Source organism: Ambystoma mexicanum, chromosome 2q, assembly GCF_040938575.1.
Source record: "Ambystoma mexicanum isolate Mex_15411 chromosome 2q, UKY_AmexF1_1, whole genome shotgun sequence".
Taxonomy (NCBI): Eukaryota; Metazoa; Chordata; class Amphibia; order Caudata; family Ambystomatidae; genus Ambystoma; species Ambystoma mexicanum.
This window is the reverse complement of record NC_090924.1, coordinates 1,375,214,156-1,375,232,871: the sequence shown is the minus strand read 5'-3', so window position 1 is coordinate 1,375,232,871 and position 18,716 is coordinate 1,375,214,156. Positions and strand designations below refer to the sequence as shown.

Sequence of the window (18,716 nt, the reverse complement as noted above, 5' to 3'; positions counted from 1 at the left end):
CTCTCTGTTCTTTGTGGATGCTTATTTCCACATTCCCATACATCTCAAGCACAGATGCTTCATTTGATTCATAGTACAAGGCAAACATTATCAATTCAAGGCTATGTGTTTCGGCCTCAAATTAGCTCCAAGAGTCTTCACCAAATGGACCACCCTGCAGGCTTCACATGCAGCCTCGCCACGGGTTTCTAGATGCTCGATGGCAGCAAGTGTCAGGTTCTTGGAACAGCAACATTGCCCTCACGCCATCATTCTGCAGAACTCTCCAGTGGTGGACTTGTCGTGAGCACTTCACACAGGGTGCTCCTTTTTGCCTCCCAGTTCATCAGGCCATAGTCATCACTGATGCTTCCCTGGAGGGATGGGGAGCCGACACGGACCAGCACCACACCATAGGCCTGTGGCAACCCAAAGACAAAGCCCTACACATAAATGTCTTAGAGTCTAGAGCAGAGTTTTTGGCCTTGAAATAAATCAAACCGCAACTACAGAACAAGGTGGTTCGCATATTCACTGACAACGCTCACTGGTACGCTCAGGCGATCTAGTACTGGGCATTATCCCAGAACATTTATCTCTGCCCTTTTCATCTACCAGGAATCCACACCACCATTGTGGATTCTCTCAGTAGGGAGCTACGGCCATGCCACGAATGAGAGCTCCACGAGAGCCAAGTTCTTAATATCTTCTCCCGGTGGGGTCACCCCAAGATTGCCTTGTTCGCCACAGCACAGAACTCCAAGTGCCCCGAGTTTGCCAGCCGGTATCCTCATGAAGAGAGTCTGGGGGTATGCCTTCTCCATTCAATTGGAAGGGCAGTTCCCCCCACTTCCACTTCTGCAAATGCTAAACACACTCAAACGGAGCTGCTGCAAGATGAACTTGATCGCCCCGACGTCAAATTTAGTACTCCAACCATCACCTGTTGGTCACTACTTGCATCAAGCTGCCCCCTCTGTTAGACTCCCCCCTCCAGAGATGGAGGATCTGTACTGCACCATGACCTAGCATTCCTAACGCTGAGGGCTTGGCTCCTGCAGCACAAGAATTTGGACACTTCGATTTGCCTCTATAATGTAGAATAATTCTGGCAAAGGCAAGGGCGCCCTCTACATCATCATGCTATAAACACAAATGGAAACAATTTACCACATGGTATCAATCCCAACAGCTACACTCTCTTCAGATACAAGCTGCCCAAATCGTGCCAAATCTCCTATCCATGGCAAAATCAGGACTTGAACACACATCCATTAAAGTACATTTAGCAGCCATATCTCGCTACTCTCCCACTATAGGCCGACCTTCTCTGTGGACCCAAAGGCTGATTAATGAATTCTTTAAGGGACTCTCCAGGCTTTTCCTCCTGTGAAAGCTCCAGTTCCATTGTGGGAACTCAATGTTGTTCTTTCAAAGTTAATGAGTGCTCTATTTAAACCGCTTCACCGGGCTCAGCTGAATTGGAAGACTGCTTTCTTGGTGGCCATTACGTCTGCCAGGCATGTACGAGAATTTCAAGCCTGTAAACCACCGTGCCTGGCTTTTCACAAGTCCAAGGTAGTGCTCCTTCATGCCAAAGTTCCCTCAACTTTCGACGTGAATGTACCTTTTCTTCTACCAGTTTTCTTTTGTGCTCCCACTTCTTAAGCAGAGAGGGCAGCCTTTCACTCGCTGGTTGTTGTGCCTGCTTTGAAGCTTTTTATTGCACCCACAAAAGAGTTCCAAAAGACATCACAACTGTTTGTTTTGTTTCGACCTGTGAGCACATGCAACACCCTGGCAAAGTCTGCTGTTTTCAGGTGGCTCTCTGGCTGTATCTCACATTGCCACCAGCCTGCTAGCATGCCCATACCAGGAAGGCCAAGGGCGCATTCCACCAGAGCTGTAGCTCCTACCAACATGTTCCTGTCATGTGTTCCCCTGATCAATGTCTGCAGGGCTGCTACGTGGAGGTCTGTCCATACCTTCACGAGATTCTACTGCATTGACAAGAGATCGCAGGTAAGAGTCCTGTGTCGGCCAAGCGGTGCTTTGCAACCTTTTTGCTTGAGTTGAGCATTTCATAGGTGAGTTCAATTGCTTCTGTATAGCTATGCCGCCGCCCATTGGTTATCTATCTATATATGTACTGCTGTGTAATCCTATTCGTGCGTATGTGAATCATCTATGAAAGATCCAATGCTGGAGAAGGAGCAAGTTACTTACCTGTAACTCCTGTTCTCCTGCATTATCTTTCATGGATTCACATACGACCCTCCCACCCATCTCTGGATTTTCTTGGTTCCTACTGCCACATTACGTCCACTTCCAAATCTGAAGGTGGCCACCAGGGGTGGAGCTAAGGAGGACTAATGTCATTGGCTGGGGCAGTATGACCGAAAGTGACAGCAATAGGCTAAATAAGTGACAAGCAGTTTCAAGCTTTAACACTAAACTCCTTTAATATTACTGATGATTCCCAGCCTGACGACGGGGAATATTTATGAGCATGTGAATCCATGAAAGATACCAATGCTGGAGAACAGGCGTTACAGGTAAGTAACTTGTTCCTTCTTGATCACCAGATCGAGACATATACAGTAAGTCGAATAACAAATCTGTTGGTCGGTTAACAGTTATTTTAGTCTAACTTTGTTTATTTTTGGTTTACTCACTGTTGCTGTTCAATTAAGGGTTTTATTAGCGGAACCTCCTTGACCAGACCAGGAGGCTCGTCACAATTTACACCTCTTTTCTTTCAATAGCTTGCATGAAATGGAAGAATTGGCTTATAACATACACCTTGCAACTGGCACCAGAGCCAGTCCTGGTTTTTGACTTGGTGTTCTGAAAGTTGTCGTTTTATTTTTTTCATATGTATTGGATATAAGTCCCACCATGCAAACTGGAAATCCGGGTCCAGCTCTAGGCATCAAAATGGCCTTTGCAGGTCCGGTAATTGCTTCCAATTATAGTTGTAATGAATGCATTGATCGCAAGCTGGCGTTTTCTACCACGCAACCTTACTTTTGTAGTCAAACGTGTGTACACCTAAATGCCATTAAAACATTCATCCTCGAGAAAGACGCAAGTGTGGGCAGAAAATGACTCACCCCTGCAACTCCCACAGCTCACCGCCATGGCCATACAGTGTTGAAAGATGTTAAGCAGTACTCTGGGTCCAAGTTGCCACCACGTAACCCAGGGTCCATCATTTCAACCGCTACTGAGAGATTGCGCAAGATAAGGAGATCTGCTCCCCCACCATCCAGCATGTGGTAGTCATGGCCAGGACCTGTGATGCAGTCATTTAGCGCTGCTGCTAGGCTTAAAGCCATATAGTTGGGGTGGTGGGACTTGAAAATTAAAGGCATATTTTTTTTATTGCGTTGATGTAACACGCTGCAGCATCGCTCCCAAAATAGCAAAAGTTTGATCGTCCACAATCCAGATTTGAGCCTCCCAGGTATCTGACGGCTGTGTATGGATTGAGGTCTGCATGGGAGGCATCTGACGGCTGTGTATGGATTGAGGTCTGCATGGGAGGCATTGGACGGGACTGTAAATGCACTGAGGTCTGCATGGGAGGCATCTGACGGCTGTGTATGGATTGAGGTCAGCATGGGAGACATTGGACGGGACTGTGTATGCACTGAGGTCTGTGACAGGTAGTGTAAGAGGAAGAGGAGAGCAAGGACAGGATGTCCTGAGTTTTGGTGGTGAAGTGAGAAGCCAGAGCCATGCAGGGAGCCTGGTACGGAACAGAAGAGGCGGCAACTGACGAAGGATTGACCAAGTCCTTGCATTAGTTCGGCCGTGTGTTAGAGGCCGCAGAGATGCAGGCTTGGTGGGCTCTCTTCTTGAACAGGACAGAAAGTCTGTATTGCCTTTGGAGCAGGTGGCAGGCCAGTTTGTCGGAGGATGCGCTTGAAGCCCTCCACTACCTCTCAGCCACGCTGCACTTGCGTTTCGGGGCGGCAAGGTCAGAGTCATACCAAGAGTTGCACTTGGAGTTAGGTTTCACTTGGAAGATTGTAATTGTATGATTATAACTAAAAGCTCTTAAATGTCAAAATCCCAACGGTGCCACATGTCTGGCCGTAAAATACTATTTGAAGCATAACTTTTGCCTGACCGAATAAAGACGAGAGAAATGTCCTATTCACAAAGCTGCACACCCACGCATGGCCATGTGGGCTTCCAGCGGTTTACTGCATGCAGTGCATTCGCTGCACATTGTAAAGTCCTAGTTTCTGAATTCACTTTTCTATTATTGCAAATCCTTTTCCCATGACTCTTCTCGCCTCCTTATTTTATTTTTATTTTATTTATTTATCCTGCACACATGCTGCCATTTGGCGATCCTTCCCACACGTGTTGCACGTCTTGCATCTGGATTAACTCAACTGTACGTGTCTTATGCACGACGTTTGCCTCACCAATGCATTTGCAAATATCTGTGAATGCCCAACAAGTTTCGCCGGGGTTGGGAGTTCACAGACCCTTTAATTCTTCCAAGAACACCTATTGGCACACGACTTTTGCCGGCCTGGTAGTATGAACAAGTGGGCAGTGGTGCGAGAATGCATGCCTGTTCTTCGGCCTTTAATAGCATGCAAGTCAGCACCAATGCATGCCTATTCTATGCATGCACGTCCTTTTTTGTGAATACAAGGTCATGTGCACGTTCTCCTTATTCCAACAGTAAGTTGAACGTCTTCCTGGAAAAAGCTCTGATTGAAGCTGACATGTTGAAAGTGCTGGCGCTTCATTTCTTGTGTTTGTTGATTAGAGTGCCGCATATCTTGCACCTATTTCTGTTCTCCCTCCACTTCCTGTTATGAAGCGCATCTGTTCATACACTTCTTCTTGCTGTGCCTTCTACCTTCTCTCAGAATGTGAAAGAGAATAGCTCGCAAATTCGATTCCCCACAGCAGGGCCGCCCCAGCCCTTAATCTTTCAGTGGTCAATTCATTGAGTGTCATTAAATTGGTTAATGGCACCCATTACAACAGCACTACGAGGCGGGCGGGATCTGGCATGGTTATCTTTATAAGAACCTAAAGTACTATTACTGTGATTAGCAAGGTGGAGAAAGTATGTTTTTCCTAGGTCTTCCCAGGAAGCCTCCGCTGCCCTTAGAAGCAAAGGTAGCCATATGAGACTGTTGGTGGTGACTGGATAAAGATGGAGTGGATCTCTTCTAATAATTGGGCTGGTTGATGTAGATCGATGTATTCTAGGAAGGGGAGCTTATGGATCGGGGCGGTGCCTAGAAGAGATGACTGACGGCTGGCGTGACCTCTCATACAAAGCCATTGTCTCCAGAAGTAATCACATTTTGTGCTTTTAACACATGCTCTCAACAATATACACTTTCTTTCCCATCTCTGCCTACAAATGAGTTGCCGTGCAGGGTCCTACGTGCCTTGCTACTGCTAAACTGTACTTCACCGTTGTGAGCGTTGATTATGAGGGTAGTCTTTCTGTGCCTTGCACCTGTTCACTACTGTTTTTATTGACTTGTCTGGGTCAAGATGAATGGATTTGTCTTGATCACCACCACTTGACTGCGCCACCATGATTCTCATTGGTTCATTGCACCGCGTTATCCTATCTGAATGTGGGGCTCTGATGCCTGATTAGTGCTTTACAAGACCTTATATACTGAATGAATTCCTGGGACCCATCTAGATGTTCAGTGCCCCATCTTAATACTTGCCCTTGTTCCTCCTTTGCAGCGGATCCGCTAGTGGGAAGCATCGCCACCCAGTATATGACCAACAGAGCCGAGCATGATCGAATGGCCAAGCAGTGGACCAAGCGATACGCCACATAGGAACCGATTGACGGACACGCTGGATCTGCGCAAGCACACTCACTAAGTGCATCCAGAGCCCTTCCTTGGTTTTATTTTTGTCTGTTTTCTTTTTTTTCTTCTTTTTTTTTTACTCCAAACAGTATGTGACAAAACATTGTCCTTTTCTTAAATAAATTTGTTAACTTGAAAATATTATTTTCCCTTCTACGTTCGCGCGGAAATTTCTCTTTCCGTATATATTTTTTGTTACGATGATGATGATGCGGAGAATGTTGAATCTGTTCTAGCCTAGGGCTTTGTCACAAAGCTTTGTAGCATTGAGTGCATTATTTACTTTGTCTTAAGTGGTTATAATGTTTTTTTGGGGTGGGGGATCGGGTTGGGAGGGGTTAAAAAGTAAAAAAATAAATAAAGAAATATCAGAATTGTATCTGATTGCTACCATAAGGTAGCATTGACAGCTCCGTCTTTTGTACTTGCGTCTTTTCGTGGTGAGCACGTGCATGCTACCGAAACGACGTTTATTTTGTATAGGAGCTTCTGGTCGACAGTCACTGTGCATTACCGAAGACAGTCTGGATCACAGGCCTTGCGTCGCCACCACAAAACGCAAACCGGGTTGAACAAAGTTAAATGTGTATTTTCACTTATTTAATAAACACGAATGCTTGTAAATTTCATAATGGAGCTGCAGCAGTTTGGATTGTGGGTCAGTTGATGATCACATGTATTTACCAAGAGCACGCAATAAAACACTGGCAGGTGAAGAAATCTCTTGTTTGACTTTCCCTCTCACGTGCGTTAGTCTTTCTTCCTTCTCCATGTTTGATGGTGTTTTCCCTCCCTCCTTCCCCTTTGCTTTCCCTTCTTGGCTTGCACGATGCAATTTTTTTTAAAATAGCAAAAATGTTTATAAAGAAGCGCAACCACCCGTATTCCTCTAATTAAAGCAAAGGTGGCTGTTCCACGTCTTTACTTTCTTCATTTTGGTATTGGAACCACAATACTTTTGGTTTCTTTTTCAACAAACCAAAGTGTCATAACCGGAAGCAGTCGAGGGATAAGAACTATCTGAGAGAGAGGTAAGTTGAGGGGGATTTCACTTGTGTGAGTGGTGGTAGGGGAGGGTGCACTCAATCTTAGAACAGAAGTCAGAGTTGAGAGTTGAAATGGGACTGACTTGTATAGAGGACTTCTTTGCAATGCTTACATTTTTTAAATCCCATATTCTACCTCCCCTAATCTCCACCCTTCACCATCTAGGGTAATGACGTTTCTTGTCCACTGAGAGGAGGCGATATGGGGCATTTAACACATTTGTATGCTTGGTAAAATACAGGTCATCAAAAAAGGCTTTATATGACCAGAAATACTTCAGCCTTGTAACCTCCCAGGCTACCCCAACATCAGCAGGGCTCCAGTGAAAAGGCACTATCTAACTTCTATATTTTCTTAAAACCGGAGTTGAATCTGCACTAAATTCCTCATCGAGATCTTTCTAGTGCACACGAGGAATGCAGAGTTCCAGCCGTCAACCTAGGTGTGTCCGATTTACAACAGGTCTCTGCATCCTCCTTCATACACTCAAGGCAAAGATTCTCGGGTGTAGACTCACATGCTACTGGTTGGAAGAGGGTGCCCAACCAAAGCCATTATATTGCTGGTTATGATAGATCCTAATTAAGGAGCTATAAGCAGAACCAATGATCGAATGCGCCATGCTGATGAGGGGTAGCCTTCTGAGATATCCAACCTAATTGAGAGTTCATACATGCATGCCTGCTAGCCCATGTGTGTTTCCAGCCTCTAAGCCGCGGAGTCAGATGTTCCATGAGTTGGTCAAACTATGCCTGGTGAAAGCAGGAGGCATGCTACTGCTTGCAAGCATGGGAAGGTCTCTGTGGCCACTGATGGATGTTCTGGCAAAATACAGTAGCATCAATGAAATGGTTATCAATCCAACTAGACCCAGTATGATGATTCTATCACCACAAAAACAGCAGAGCAGATCTAAAAGCTTCTGCCCGCTAAGGGTTAATGAATTTGCATGTTCAGAAGTCACACTCTTCTTGATCCTGAAAAAAGGACAGATCTTGAAAGGGCAGCAATCCCTGTGCATGCTACAGTCGGCGGCCTTCTGTGATTTGCAAAAGCTTACAACTTTCAAAGCTTCTCTCTTACAGAACGGTATCAGATAATAAAATTGCAGCAAAAATGTCGCCAGTAAAAAAAAAAATCGCAGCAAAAATGCTGTGGTTTGACCCTGTAAAGGTATACCCCATTATACAATTTAAAGGGTGTGGGGGTGTCCCCCGCATCCTTCACATGATTGTGGCTGCAAAACCACTGCATTTTTACCACAATATTTTGTATACACGTCCATTTTTGCCGCGATTTTAAGACATGGAACCTACAGAACGGACCTTCTAAATTGAGGTCAGAGGGGATGTGCTCTATAGAGCAGAGATATGGGGAGACTACACAAATCACCCCTAGACAAAGTACAGTGCTGCTTTTAGAAAAGGATGCTCCAGTTACCCTTGATGGCATGGAATATAGTTACCCGTGACAGCATGGAATATTATCTTGGATGTTTTCAGCCATATGCCACCGGTTACTGCAGTCATTTGGGCTTGCATATAATATGTAATGAAGGGATCATGCTCATGACAGTGGGCCTCATTACAGGTCCGGCGGTAATTGTGCCGGTGATACCGGCGGGTTGCTGCCGGCCCATAAATATTTGTTGACCACTAACTTCCCGGTAACACTGGGGGATTACAACCCCGGCGGCCCTGAAAATCGTGTCCCGGTAAAATGTTGTTCCCCATTCCCATAGAGTCCTATAGCAGTCTGTGGTAGTGGGGACCACGGAAGCACGGCAACGTTAATAATGGTTCCGGTGCTTCCGTGACGGTCTGCCTACCATGACAGCTGTGCCCGGCAGGGTCAGACCTATCGGGCACGGCAGCTCCAGCAGGCAGATCTGACGTATGCCAGTCCGGAAGCAACTGTGCCGGTAAGCTTGCCGGCACCGTGGTTTCCGGACCGGCATACTTGGAATGAACCCCAGTATTTCAACATACACCCTCAGAGTAGGAAACTTTAAATAAGACGGATCAAATCTTACAAGCAACACAATATGAAAGGAAGCCCCAAGTTTGGTGATACTTGTTGACTGTCTTCTGTTGATCCCTAACCTAGAATCTAGGAACTGTGACGATTCGCCAGGTCTTGTCACTTCTCCCCAGAGGAGAGCCCTTTCCTATGAGGCTAGGGAGGTGAGGCTGCTACCCAATAGAGTCCCTAGGGGTGGTTATATGCAGGAGGACCTCATAGGAAAGGACTCCCCTCCTAGGGATGAGGACTTCCACCTGGGGAAAAGCCTCCCTAAAACCCAGTCGCATAACCCCCTACCCTCATGGTCATCTGTTTCTCCCACAATTGATAGTGGAACCATGTGTTATTGTAAAGCCATGACTGTGACAAATGTAAAACATACTGGGACAAAGAAGAACATGAGAAGCATATGGTATAACCATATTCAAAGTCAGCCAAGTACTGTAGTGAGGTGGCTCACTGGAGGCATAAGGAGTGCCCAAGAGACTTTCCAAGATGGTGTTGATGTTATGCCAGGGCGGAGTCAACCGTATAAAGTAGAAGGCAAGAATGGACTAAGGAGATCTGATGGTGGAAGCCAGGAGTACACAAACGAGACCCGGGTAGTCCAAAACCGGAACACTGTGGCTGAAGCAATGGAATGTTTGTAAAGGAACATGACTCTGTGCTCTGTGAGAGGCAGCAGCATGGAAAAGCAACATTTCACATGGAAGCTTTGAAAAGCAGCCTGACTCTGAGCTCTGTGAGAATAACTGGCATGGAAAGCGACATTTCCCATGGAAGCTTTGCATAGGAGCCTGACTGAGCTCTGTGAGAGGTACCGGCATGGAAGAGCGACATTTCCCATGGAAGCTTTGCATAGGAGTCTGACTCTGTGAGAGGTACCGGCATGGAAAGCGACATTTCCCATGGAATCTTTGCAAAGGAGCCTGACTGACCTCCGTGAGAGGTACCGACATGGAAGAGCGACATTTCCCATGGAAGCTTTGCATAGGAGCCTGACTCGGAGCTCTGTGAGAGGTACCGGCATGGAAAGCGACATTTCCCATGGAATCTTTGCAAAGGAGCCTGACTGAGCTCCGTAAGAGGCACCAGCATGGAAGAGCGGCATTCCCCATGGAAGCTTTCCATAGGAGCCTGACTGAGCTCTGTGAGAGGTACCCACAGGGAAGTGACATTTCCCATCAAAGCTTTGCAAAACAGCCTGACTCTGAGCTCTGTGAGAGGTACCGGCATGGAAGAGCGAGATTCTGCGAGAGGCACCAGCATGGAAGAGCGACATTTCTCATTGAACCTTTGCAAAGGAATTTGACTCTGAGCTCAGAGAGAGTTACCAGCCTGGAAGTGCGACATTTCCCATAGAAGCTTTATCAAGTCTGTTTTTTCGAGAGAGGGGCGCCCGCTACCTTTGCAAAACTATTTTTCAAGGAACCTGGATTGGTAACCCTAGGTCTCCTGGGGGCAACCAGACGTGGTCTCCCTCTCACTGTGCTTAGAGAGGCATCAGCTTCACCTCACTGATGATCCCCAACAAGGGTGAAACACGTGTATGGGGTTGCTGGTGGTACTCTCGTTCAGGTTGGAATTGCCATTGCATTTCGGTGCTGGACTGCCCCTGGGCAGGACAAAGACTGATATGCAAATGGATATTTCCCATCTGTGAAAGGCACAGTGAGTAAAAGCAGTGGCTGCGAACTCTCAAGTGGTTAATAACCACTGAACAGGTTATCAAGTCTGTTTTTTCGAGAGAGGGGCGCCCGCTACCTTTGCAAAACTAGCTTTGGAAAGGAACCTGACTCTGAGCTCCGTGAGGTGTACCGGCATGGAGGAGCGACATTTCCCATCGAGGCTTTGCATAGAAGCCTAACTCAGAAGCTTTGCAAAACAGACTGACTCTGAGCTTCGTAAGAGGTACCAGCATGGAAGAGCGACATTTCCCATGGAATCTTTGCAAAGGAGACTAACTGAGCCCCGTGAGAGGCACCAGCATGGAAGAGTGACATTCCGTGAGAGGTACCAGCATGGAAGAGCGACATTTTCCATGGAAGCTTTAAAAAGAAACTTGACTCTGTGCTCCGTGAGAGGCAGTGGCATGGAAGAGTGACACTTCGTGAGAGGCACTGGCATGGAAGAGTGGCATTCTGTGAGAGGTACCAGCATGGAAGAGTGGCATTCTGTGAGCGGTACCAGCATGGAAGAGCGACATTCTGTGAGAGGTACCAGCATGGAATAGCGACATTCTGTGAGAGGTACCAGCATGGAAGAGCGACATTCTGTGAGAGGTACCAGCATGGAAGAGCGACATTCTGTGAGAGGTACCAGCATGGAAGAGCGACATTCTGTGAGAGTACCAGCAGGGAAGAGTGACATTTCCCATGGAAGCTTTCCATAGGAGTCTGACTGAGTTCCGTGAGGGGCACTGGCATGGAAGAGTGGCATTCTGTGAGAGGTACCAGCATGGAAGAGTGGCATTCTGTGAGAGGTACCAGCATGGAAGAGCAACATTCTGTGAGAGTACCAGCATGGAAGAGCGACATTTTCCATGGAAGCTTTGAAAAGGAGCTTGACTCTGAGCTGCGTGAGAGGCACTGGCATGGAAGAGCGACATTCTGTGAGCGGTACCAGCATGGAAGAGCGACATTCTGTGAGAGGTACCAGCATGGAAGAGCGACATTCTGTGAGAGGTACCAGCATGGAAGAGTGACATTTCCCATGGAAGCTTTCCATAGGAGTCTGACTGAGTTCCGTGAGAGGCACTGGCATGGAAGAGTGGTATTCTGTGAGAGGTACCAGCATGGAAGAGTGGCATTCTGTGAGAGGTACCAGCATGGAAGAGCGACATTCTGTGAGTACCAGCATGGAAGAGCGACATTTTCCATGGAAGCTTTGAAAAGGAGCTTGACTCTGACCTCCAAGCAGTGAAAGTTAGGCTCATGAACACCCAATAAAAGATGGAGCCCAGATATCCCTCCAGAACAAAGTACAACCAAACAATGGACACGCACGATTTCCATGATGGGTTTCTCCGTCCACACTTCTGCATTCATCATCCCACAACCAGGCCACTGCTCCGGAGCCAGTCTTGCCTGCTGTGATGCGTCCTTTTGGTACATAGAGATGAGTGTCCTGCTGAGGAAATGGAAGAGGAAATCTTCAGTGCGGCTCCAGTGTGCCTTATGGACTGCACGTGTTCTTGACCTATCACGACCCTGTGGAAATGCACAACTGCAGTGAAGTGAGACCTGCAGGATAAAAAAGTAACGAGGCAAACTTCAGGCGGCTAGCCCGATTTCTCAGAGGTGCTAGTACACACCATACCTGCCTAACCTCCGGAATTTTAAGCATTTCTCCGGTCTCCGGAAAAGACCCTTGAATCTCAGGAATTTTAGATTCTTTCCGGTCCCGTCATATTCTCCACCTGATTGGCTGCCGCCAGTAGCCAATCAGGTGGAGAATATGACGGGACCGGAAACGGCGCAAAATATTCGTGCCCACTGCCTGCACCACTATAATGATAGTGCTTTCAATCCATGTCATTGGATGGAAAGCACTATTATTACGGCGGCGGTGCCACGTTCATTTTGCTCACCATAGCACTGAAAATAATTAATTCAATGCTATAGTAAGCAAACTGAAGGCTATAACAACCGAGTTTACCTTTTTGACAGGTGAGCGGGGCGTGTGGGCGGAGCCATGTGCAAATTGGCAGAGTCCTGTGTTGCTGTGGGCAGGGTATAAATCTCAGGAATTTTTATTTTCAATTTTTTTTTTTTATTTTATTACATTTGTTATACGCCCAGACCCGAGGGTAACACTGCGTAGTTACAGACAACGGGAGAATGCAAACTTAGAAAGTACACAAAAGTACACAGGAAAAGCAGTCAATAATATACAATAATATGCAAGGCAGTCAATAATATACAACAATATGCAAAGCAGTCAGATATGTACAGTTAATTGGAGCGGATTAGTGCTCTAGTTCAGTTAGAACTTATTGAAGAGCCAAGTCTTCAGGAAGCTTTTGAATTTAGGGAAGGAGCTTTCGTTCATAATGTGGGTAGGTAGCGCGTTCCAGTGTTTAGGTGCCAGTGTTTTGAAGCTACTGCCCCCCTGCTTTCTCTCTTTTGTATCTGGGGGTTTCAAGGTATGCGTTTTTGTTGGACCTGAGGAGTCTGGTCTGGGGCTTCATCGTGACTGTGTTGTTGAGGTATTTGGGAGCTTTATTAGCCCTGCATTTGTGGGTGATGCTCAGGGTTTTAAATATAATTCTGGCTTGGATGGGGAGCCAGTGGTGGTCTCTTCTGGTGTTAGAGCAGCTTTAGGCATCAAAAAATCTGAACATATCTCTGAGGGCTTTGTTCTGCATGAGTTGGAGTTTGGCTATGTTGGCTTTGGAAGTGCCCAGGAAGAGGATATTACAATAGTCTAGCTTAGACAGTATGAGTGCTATGGCTAGAGTAACGCAGTTTTTGGCTGAGAGGAATTTACGGCTGAGGGAGATGAGTTTGGAGGTGTAGGAAGTGGACGAGGCTAATGTGCTTACTTGTTTAGACATGGATAGTGTTGCGCCTAAGTAGACGCCAAGGGTCTGGACTTGTTTAAGAACAGGGATTGTGGTTCCATCGATGGTGAATGATTTGAAGGCGGGCTCAAGGGTGTTGATTTTGCTGGAGGAGCCTAGTATGAGGAGCTCCGTTTTGTCGTCATTGAGACAAAGGCTGTTATTAGCCATCCAGTTTTGGATGAGTGAGTAGATTTGGTTAACCAGGAGGGAGTCTTGTTCATGATTGCCTGAGAGAGGAATGAGGATTTGGGTGTCATCGGCGAAGTTAGTATAGATGACACCCATGGCATCCAAAGCTGCAAATAATAGCTTAGAATAGGCATTATACTATATAATGTAGGCAGGTATGGTACACACCGTGTTGCTCTCTGTATCCCCCTGTCTGTGTACCCAGGGAGCTGTATTAGAGGGATACCCGTCGGTCTTTGGGGCAAAAATCCTTAATCTGAAAAGGTAGGATGCTCTGAACGGGAGTCCTTAGCACCCGGCCAGCATCCGTACTTCACAGATGCCAGACTTCACATAGGTGTGCTGCAGTTGCACCTCAAAGCACCACGTAAGACACACAATATCAGTGCCTTAAGTGGCACTACAAAATGAGCCGGGGCTCATCAAGGGGGCGTGGCCTGATGCGAGCGTCGCCTGCTGGCCCGTTATGCCACGCGCCCTTGACGAGCCCCGGCTCAATGGGCTACTGGCACCCCTGTCAGGCAGCCTTTTGTAGAGATCAGCACCCTCTCCCCATGGGGGAGAGGGTGCTGATCTCCGAATGTATTATCTATAGGCTTGCCTGGCAGGGGGCAGCGCCTCACCTATTCAGCCGTAATGGTGGCGCTGCCCCTCATCAGCGTCACCATTAAGGCTGAAAGGGTGAGGCCACTGGAAGCTGAGGCCGTTTTCCTGATGACTGAAACTCCTGCGAATGCACGCTAGGAAACATGGGCTCTGCTTCCAGCGGCCTCACGTTTTCTCCATAATGGTGGCGCCGGCCCATGGGCATCTCTTGCTTGAAGGGATGCCTCGCAGGTGTCGGCGCCACCATTATGGTATTTTTTTCTGAGGCCTGAAGCTCTCGCACACGAGCAAGAGATTCAGGCTTCAGAAAAAACCTTTTCGTGTAGTGGCCGGCAGGACCCACTTCAAAACGAGATTTCGGAGCTCTGCCGTGGCCCACATAAAGCCCTGCACAATATGCACAGGTTTAACACGTGCCCATGACTTCTCATCATGATACTCTGCCATTATGCACATTGCCTTTCAGTCAGATGTTAGTGGGACGGGGGGGATAGGGGTGGTAGTCCTATGCTTTTCTCAACAAGCTATATACTGTGTACCCAAATAAAAAGGAGAATGTGGCGAGCTTTTAGCTGCACTTTAGTATGTCATTTTAATAGAAACAATATCTATATACAATTGTAACTTCGGTCTCTTCTGATCTTTTTTAAATTCCTTATACCAACAGGACTTATCTGTCTTAATCACATCCTTTCATGCTTTCTCCCCAAAATTCTTATTTGCGCTCTCGAACCATCACCCCAACGCCCCTACACCCACATTACTACAAGGACAGAACCATGATTTAAAATGGATGCAACTACGAGAGACATAAACACTTCAGTCTATGGAATGCACTGCGTAAATGGTCAATATCATTCTATATATTGCAACACCAGGAGTGGCCTGGGAACTAATAGAGGCCCTGGAAATAATTACTGGGGAAAAAAGAGGCCCTGGAAATAATTACTGGGGAAAAAAGAGGCCCTGGAAAAGTGGCCCCATGTGACACATTTTCAGCAAGACCAATGCTTTTCCTATGAGAAAACTTGAAAATAGCATGCAAAAGAGGCCCAGGGTTCAGAGGCCCACCGGGAAATCTCCAGAGTACCTTTTAAGCCAGTCCACCCCGGTGCAACACTGTAGACCTGTAAGCCATGCATCAGTGAGGGTCTGTGTAGTTTAGGCCTAAAAGGATCGCTTCAAGGCAATAATACATTGGCAAGGTAAGGAAACTAAGCCACAGTAATGTAAAGTGATTTGGGCAGGATCACATACTTTGGTCAAGTGAAGAAGCTGGGATAATACGGCAGCTTTCTTGGTTCTATAGTTTGGAATCCAGGCAGTAGATGATCAGGCTCACTGCGAGTAGGACGTTTGGCGGGAAAGTGGATGAAATGTCCCCAGAACTTGGCTGGGGGTTTGTTCTCCACTTTGCCTCCAAAAACGTAAGGAATTACTGCAGGTAGAATTATCATCTGCAATAAGTCCTCTAAGGCCCCAATGGAGTCCTGTCCATCACTCAATCAAATGAATTTACTGCCAAAATGAGTGGCAGGAATGGTGATGAAGTATTATGCTTTTTCTACTGAAAAATATGTACCTAGATGTTACGACTCCCTATAGTTCCTCCGATTCCGTATATAGTTTTGCATCAACTTTCAATGTTTCCTGCATAGTTGTCTTTTGAAAAGCTACTTTAGTGATATGTATTCTGTAAAGCTGGCTTGCAAAGTACTAAATCACATGGTAAATCAACCGAACAGAGTATGGTTTCTTCTCAAATTGAAAAAGGGCACAACTGAGAATGTGTATCTGTAAAATGATCAGTTTGGTGTGTTATATATAATAGCCTATGCCATGTGGTGGTCAAGATCGGGCCACTTCCCAAGGGCCCCTCAGCATCAGCCTCAGTTTGCAGCAAATAAGGCGATCAGACACAGACTGGTGGTAAACCAAGCTTCTTGTATTAGAATACACAGCATACAGAGACATTATCAGCAGAAAAGCAGGAAAACACAGAATGACAAGTTTCCAGGCAGTCAGCACACACAGCTCTCTAGGGACCACCCCTAGAGCACAGTTTATATATCATAAGCAATTCATATATTATAGCATTTTCACAATAGGGGGTGTTACTTGGCATGTTATTGCAGACATTTGGCAAGAACTAGCGACATCTCACTTGTGACCTTTTGATGCAGTCTTGCAGGGACATCGTGTTGTATTATGGATAAGCGGCATTCACAGAAACCCCAATGTTATCTCCCATATATGGTGTTAATGCTATACCTGTAAAGAATAAGCGGAAGAGAAGGTCTGATGCGTCATCTGCCCCAGGAGGAGCTCGAGCATGTCCTGGATGCTGTGTACAGAGGGAGGTGGAGGGAGGCAAAGGGAAGATCTGAGGCATACATGTATGAGAGAGAGCCTAGTGTATAACATAGCATCACATCACATTCCTGCCACATCAACTATAACATTCAAGAATATGAAGGCAGTATAGCTCAGTGGGTTGAGATCCTGCTTCTGTGTGGGTCAGGCAAGTGAGTGAGTGTTGGCGTGAGATCTCTAAGCCACAGATATGAATCTTGGTAGGAGGGACATGGCGTTTCATGCTTCTGAGGTCAATAACACTGTTATTCCAAGTAATTATAGCATGCAATGTAAAAATAAAAACTGGGATTGTTCATAATGTGCACAAATGTTGCCACTATGCCTCTGCAAAAGTCTTAACTCCAACTTCCTCTACTGGATCCAACCACCTTTGCTCATGGGGAAATAAAGGATGGATTCCGATCTACTGAGTGATACTACCAGAGGCATACCGTTGCCAGAAACCTTGGAGTAATTATGACTAGATATCCCATTAGCAGTGTCGGTAACTGGTATAGCTTGTAGTAGTAGCCACATAATAGTCTACATGAAAAGTACTTAGGAACATTTTAATGTTGGCAAAATAATGTCCAAGTTTGTCCTCTAACTTCATTCCTTCATTTCACTGGTTCTAGATCTATGTGAATACTGTGGAAAAAAAGAAATCGAAGCCCAAAATACTGTTTCTTTTTCTTTTAAATGTACTTTTTTTTTTACCCCTTTATACCGCAAATATATGTGGGAGGAGACCCCCAGAACCATCCCAGACCCCTCAACCTTTTGTAATCTCCCCCAATCGGAATGCCGTTCTACAAGTAGCAGATATAGAGGCTGAATGAAGTAGGCCCGGAGGCAAGAACGGGTAGAGAGTCAATCCTTTGACAATGGGAGTGGCACCTATGTATCACACTTCTTAATTCACCTCAATTGTGCAGGTTTCAACTGCTCAGGACTCAGTTCACATCCACGGCAAGCACACTACTCTATATACTTCAATGAGATCACCCTGGCAAAGACAATGGCCCTCATTATGGGATAGACTTCAGTGGGATCGCCTTACCAAAGACAATGGCCCTCATTATTGGATTGCCTGTAAAACACGCTGGTAGGCGGCAGGTTACCAGCAACCCCGTTTCCGCTGCGTGACTTCCTGGTGCCACCAAGATATTATGGCAGGCAGCGGAATGGTAAATCCCCATTCCCCTGGGAATGTGGTCACTGAAGCACTGGTGCTAATGGTGTCGGAGGTTCAGTGAAAATACTGCCGGCAGTCCTGACCTGCCCGGGAGTTCTGTGCCCCTACTGACAGACTTTTAGTATGGCGGTCCGGAATGGGTGCTGGTACGTTGCTACTGGCACCCTTATTTCGGGACCGCCAAACTTGTAATGAGGCCCAATGTGTTTCAGCTGCCTCTGAGTCTTAGTATGTTGAGAGATATGTGGTGTGAGTTGTGCACCCGTTGGTTTATGTTTATCTGCATTCTGGTGCTCGTAGGTTTGCATTTCATTTATGAATGCAGAGATGCAGGTCACGGAATACAAGAAAAAAGGGGAGGGCAGGATACCTGTAATATTGGGACTACCTTTTATATGGCTCCCTGGGCGCAGCAAATCAGGTTCCACGGATAGCGGGCTGAAATCTCTGATCTCGGCCTATGTTCCATGGAACCTGCAGGCTACCTCCCATGCCGCGGAGCGCCATATTCTTCCCTCCCTTTCCTTTAAAAAAAATAAACATTTCCCTGCCTCCCTCCCTATTCCCATTTACCTGATTGTGGCGGCGGCGCCTGCGGCCGACGCTGCATCAGCTTTCCTCCTTCTTGATATGCGGTCGCCATGGAAATGGTAGTGGCACTCTGTATGGAGCCCCACCTTCCATAACCATGGCGGCCATCTTTGAAAGGAAATACTTCTTTTTTTAAACAACCTGTTTAACTGCTTTGGTAACCCGGGGTGCTAATAGCTTCACCTCCCCGTTCCAAGGGCTGGAACAGGGGTAACGTCCAGGTGCTCTTGTTATGGCCCCTCGCTTAGAACGTGAGAGCTTACGTTATATTCTGCTATGAGTTGGCTATAATAAA

General features: G+C 46.6%; 1 protein-coding gene across 1 annotated transcript in view; it reads left to right on the top strand.

The window, feature by feature from the left end:
• The window catches only part of LOC138570183 (ubiquitin-conjugating enzyme E2 E2), a 1,314,846-nt gene extending 1,308,274 nt beyond the window's left edge, over window positions 1-6,572 (top strand). The window contains exon 6 of the mRNA XM_069648864.1: window positions 5,722-6,572. Within this exon, the coding sequence (XP_069504965.1) occupies window positions 5,722-5,819 (98 nt within the window). The 3' untranslated portion in view covers window positions 5,820-6,572. The remainder of the gene's footprint in view (window positions 1-5,721) is intronic.
• Window positions 6,573-18,716: the final 12,144 nt, after the last annotated feature.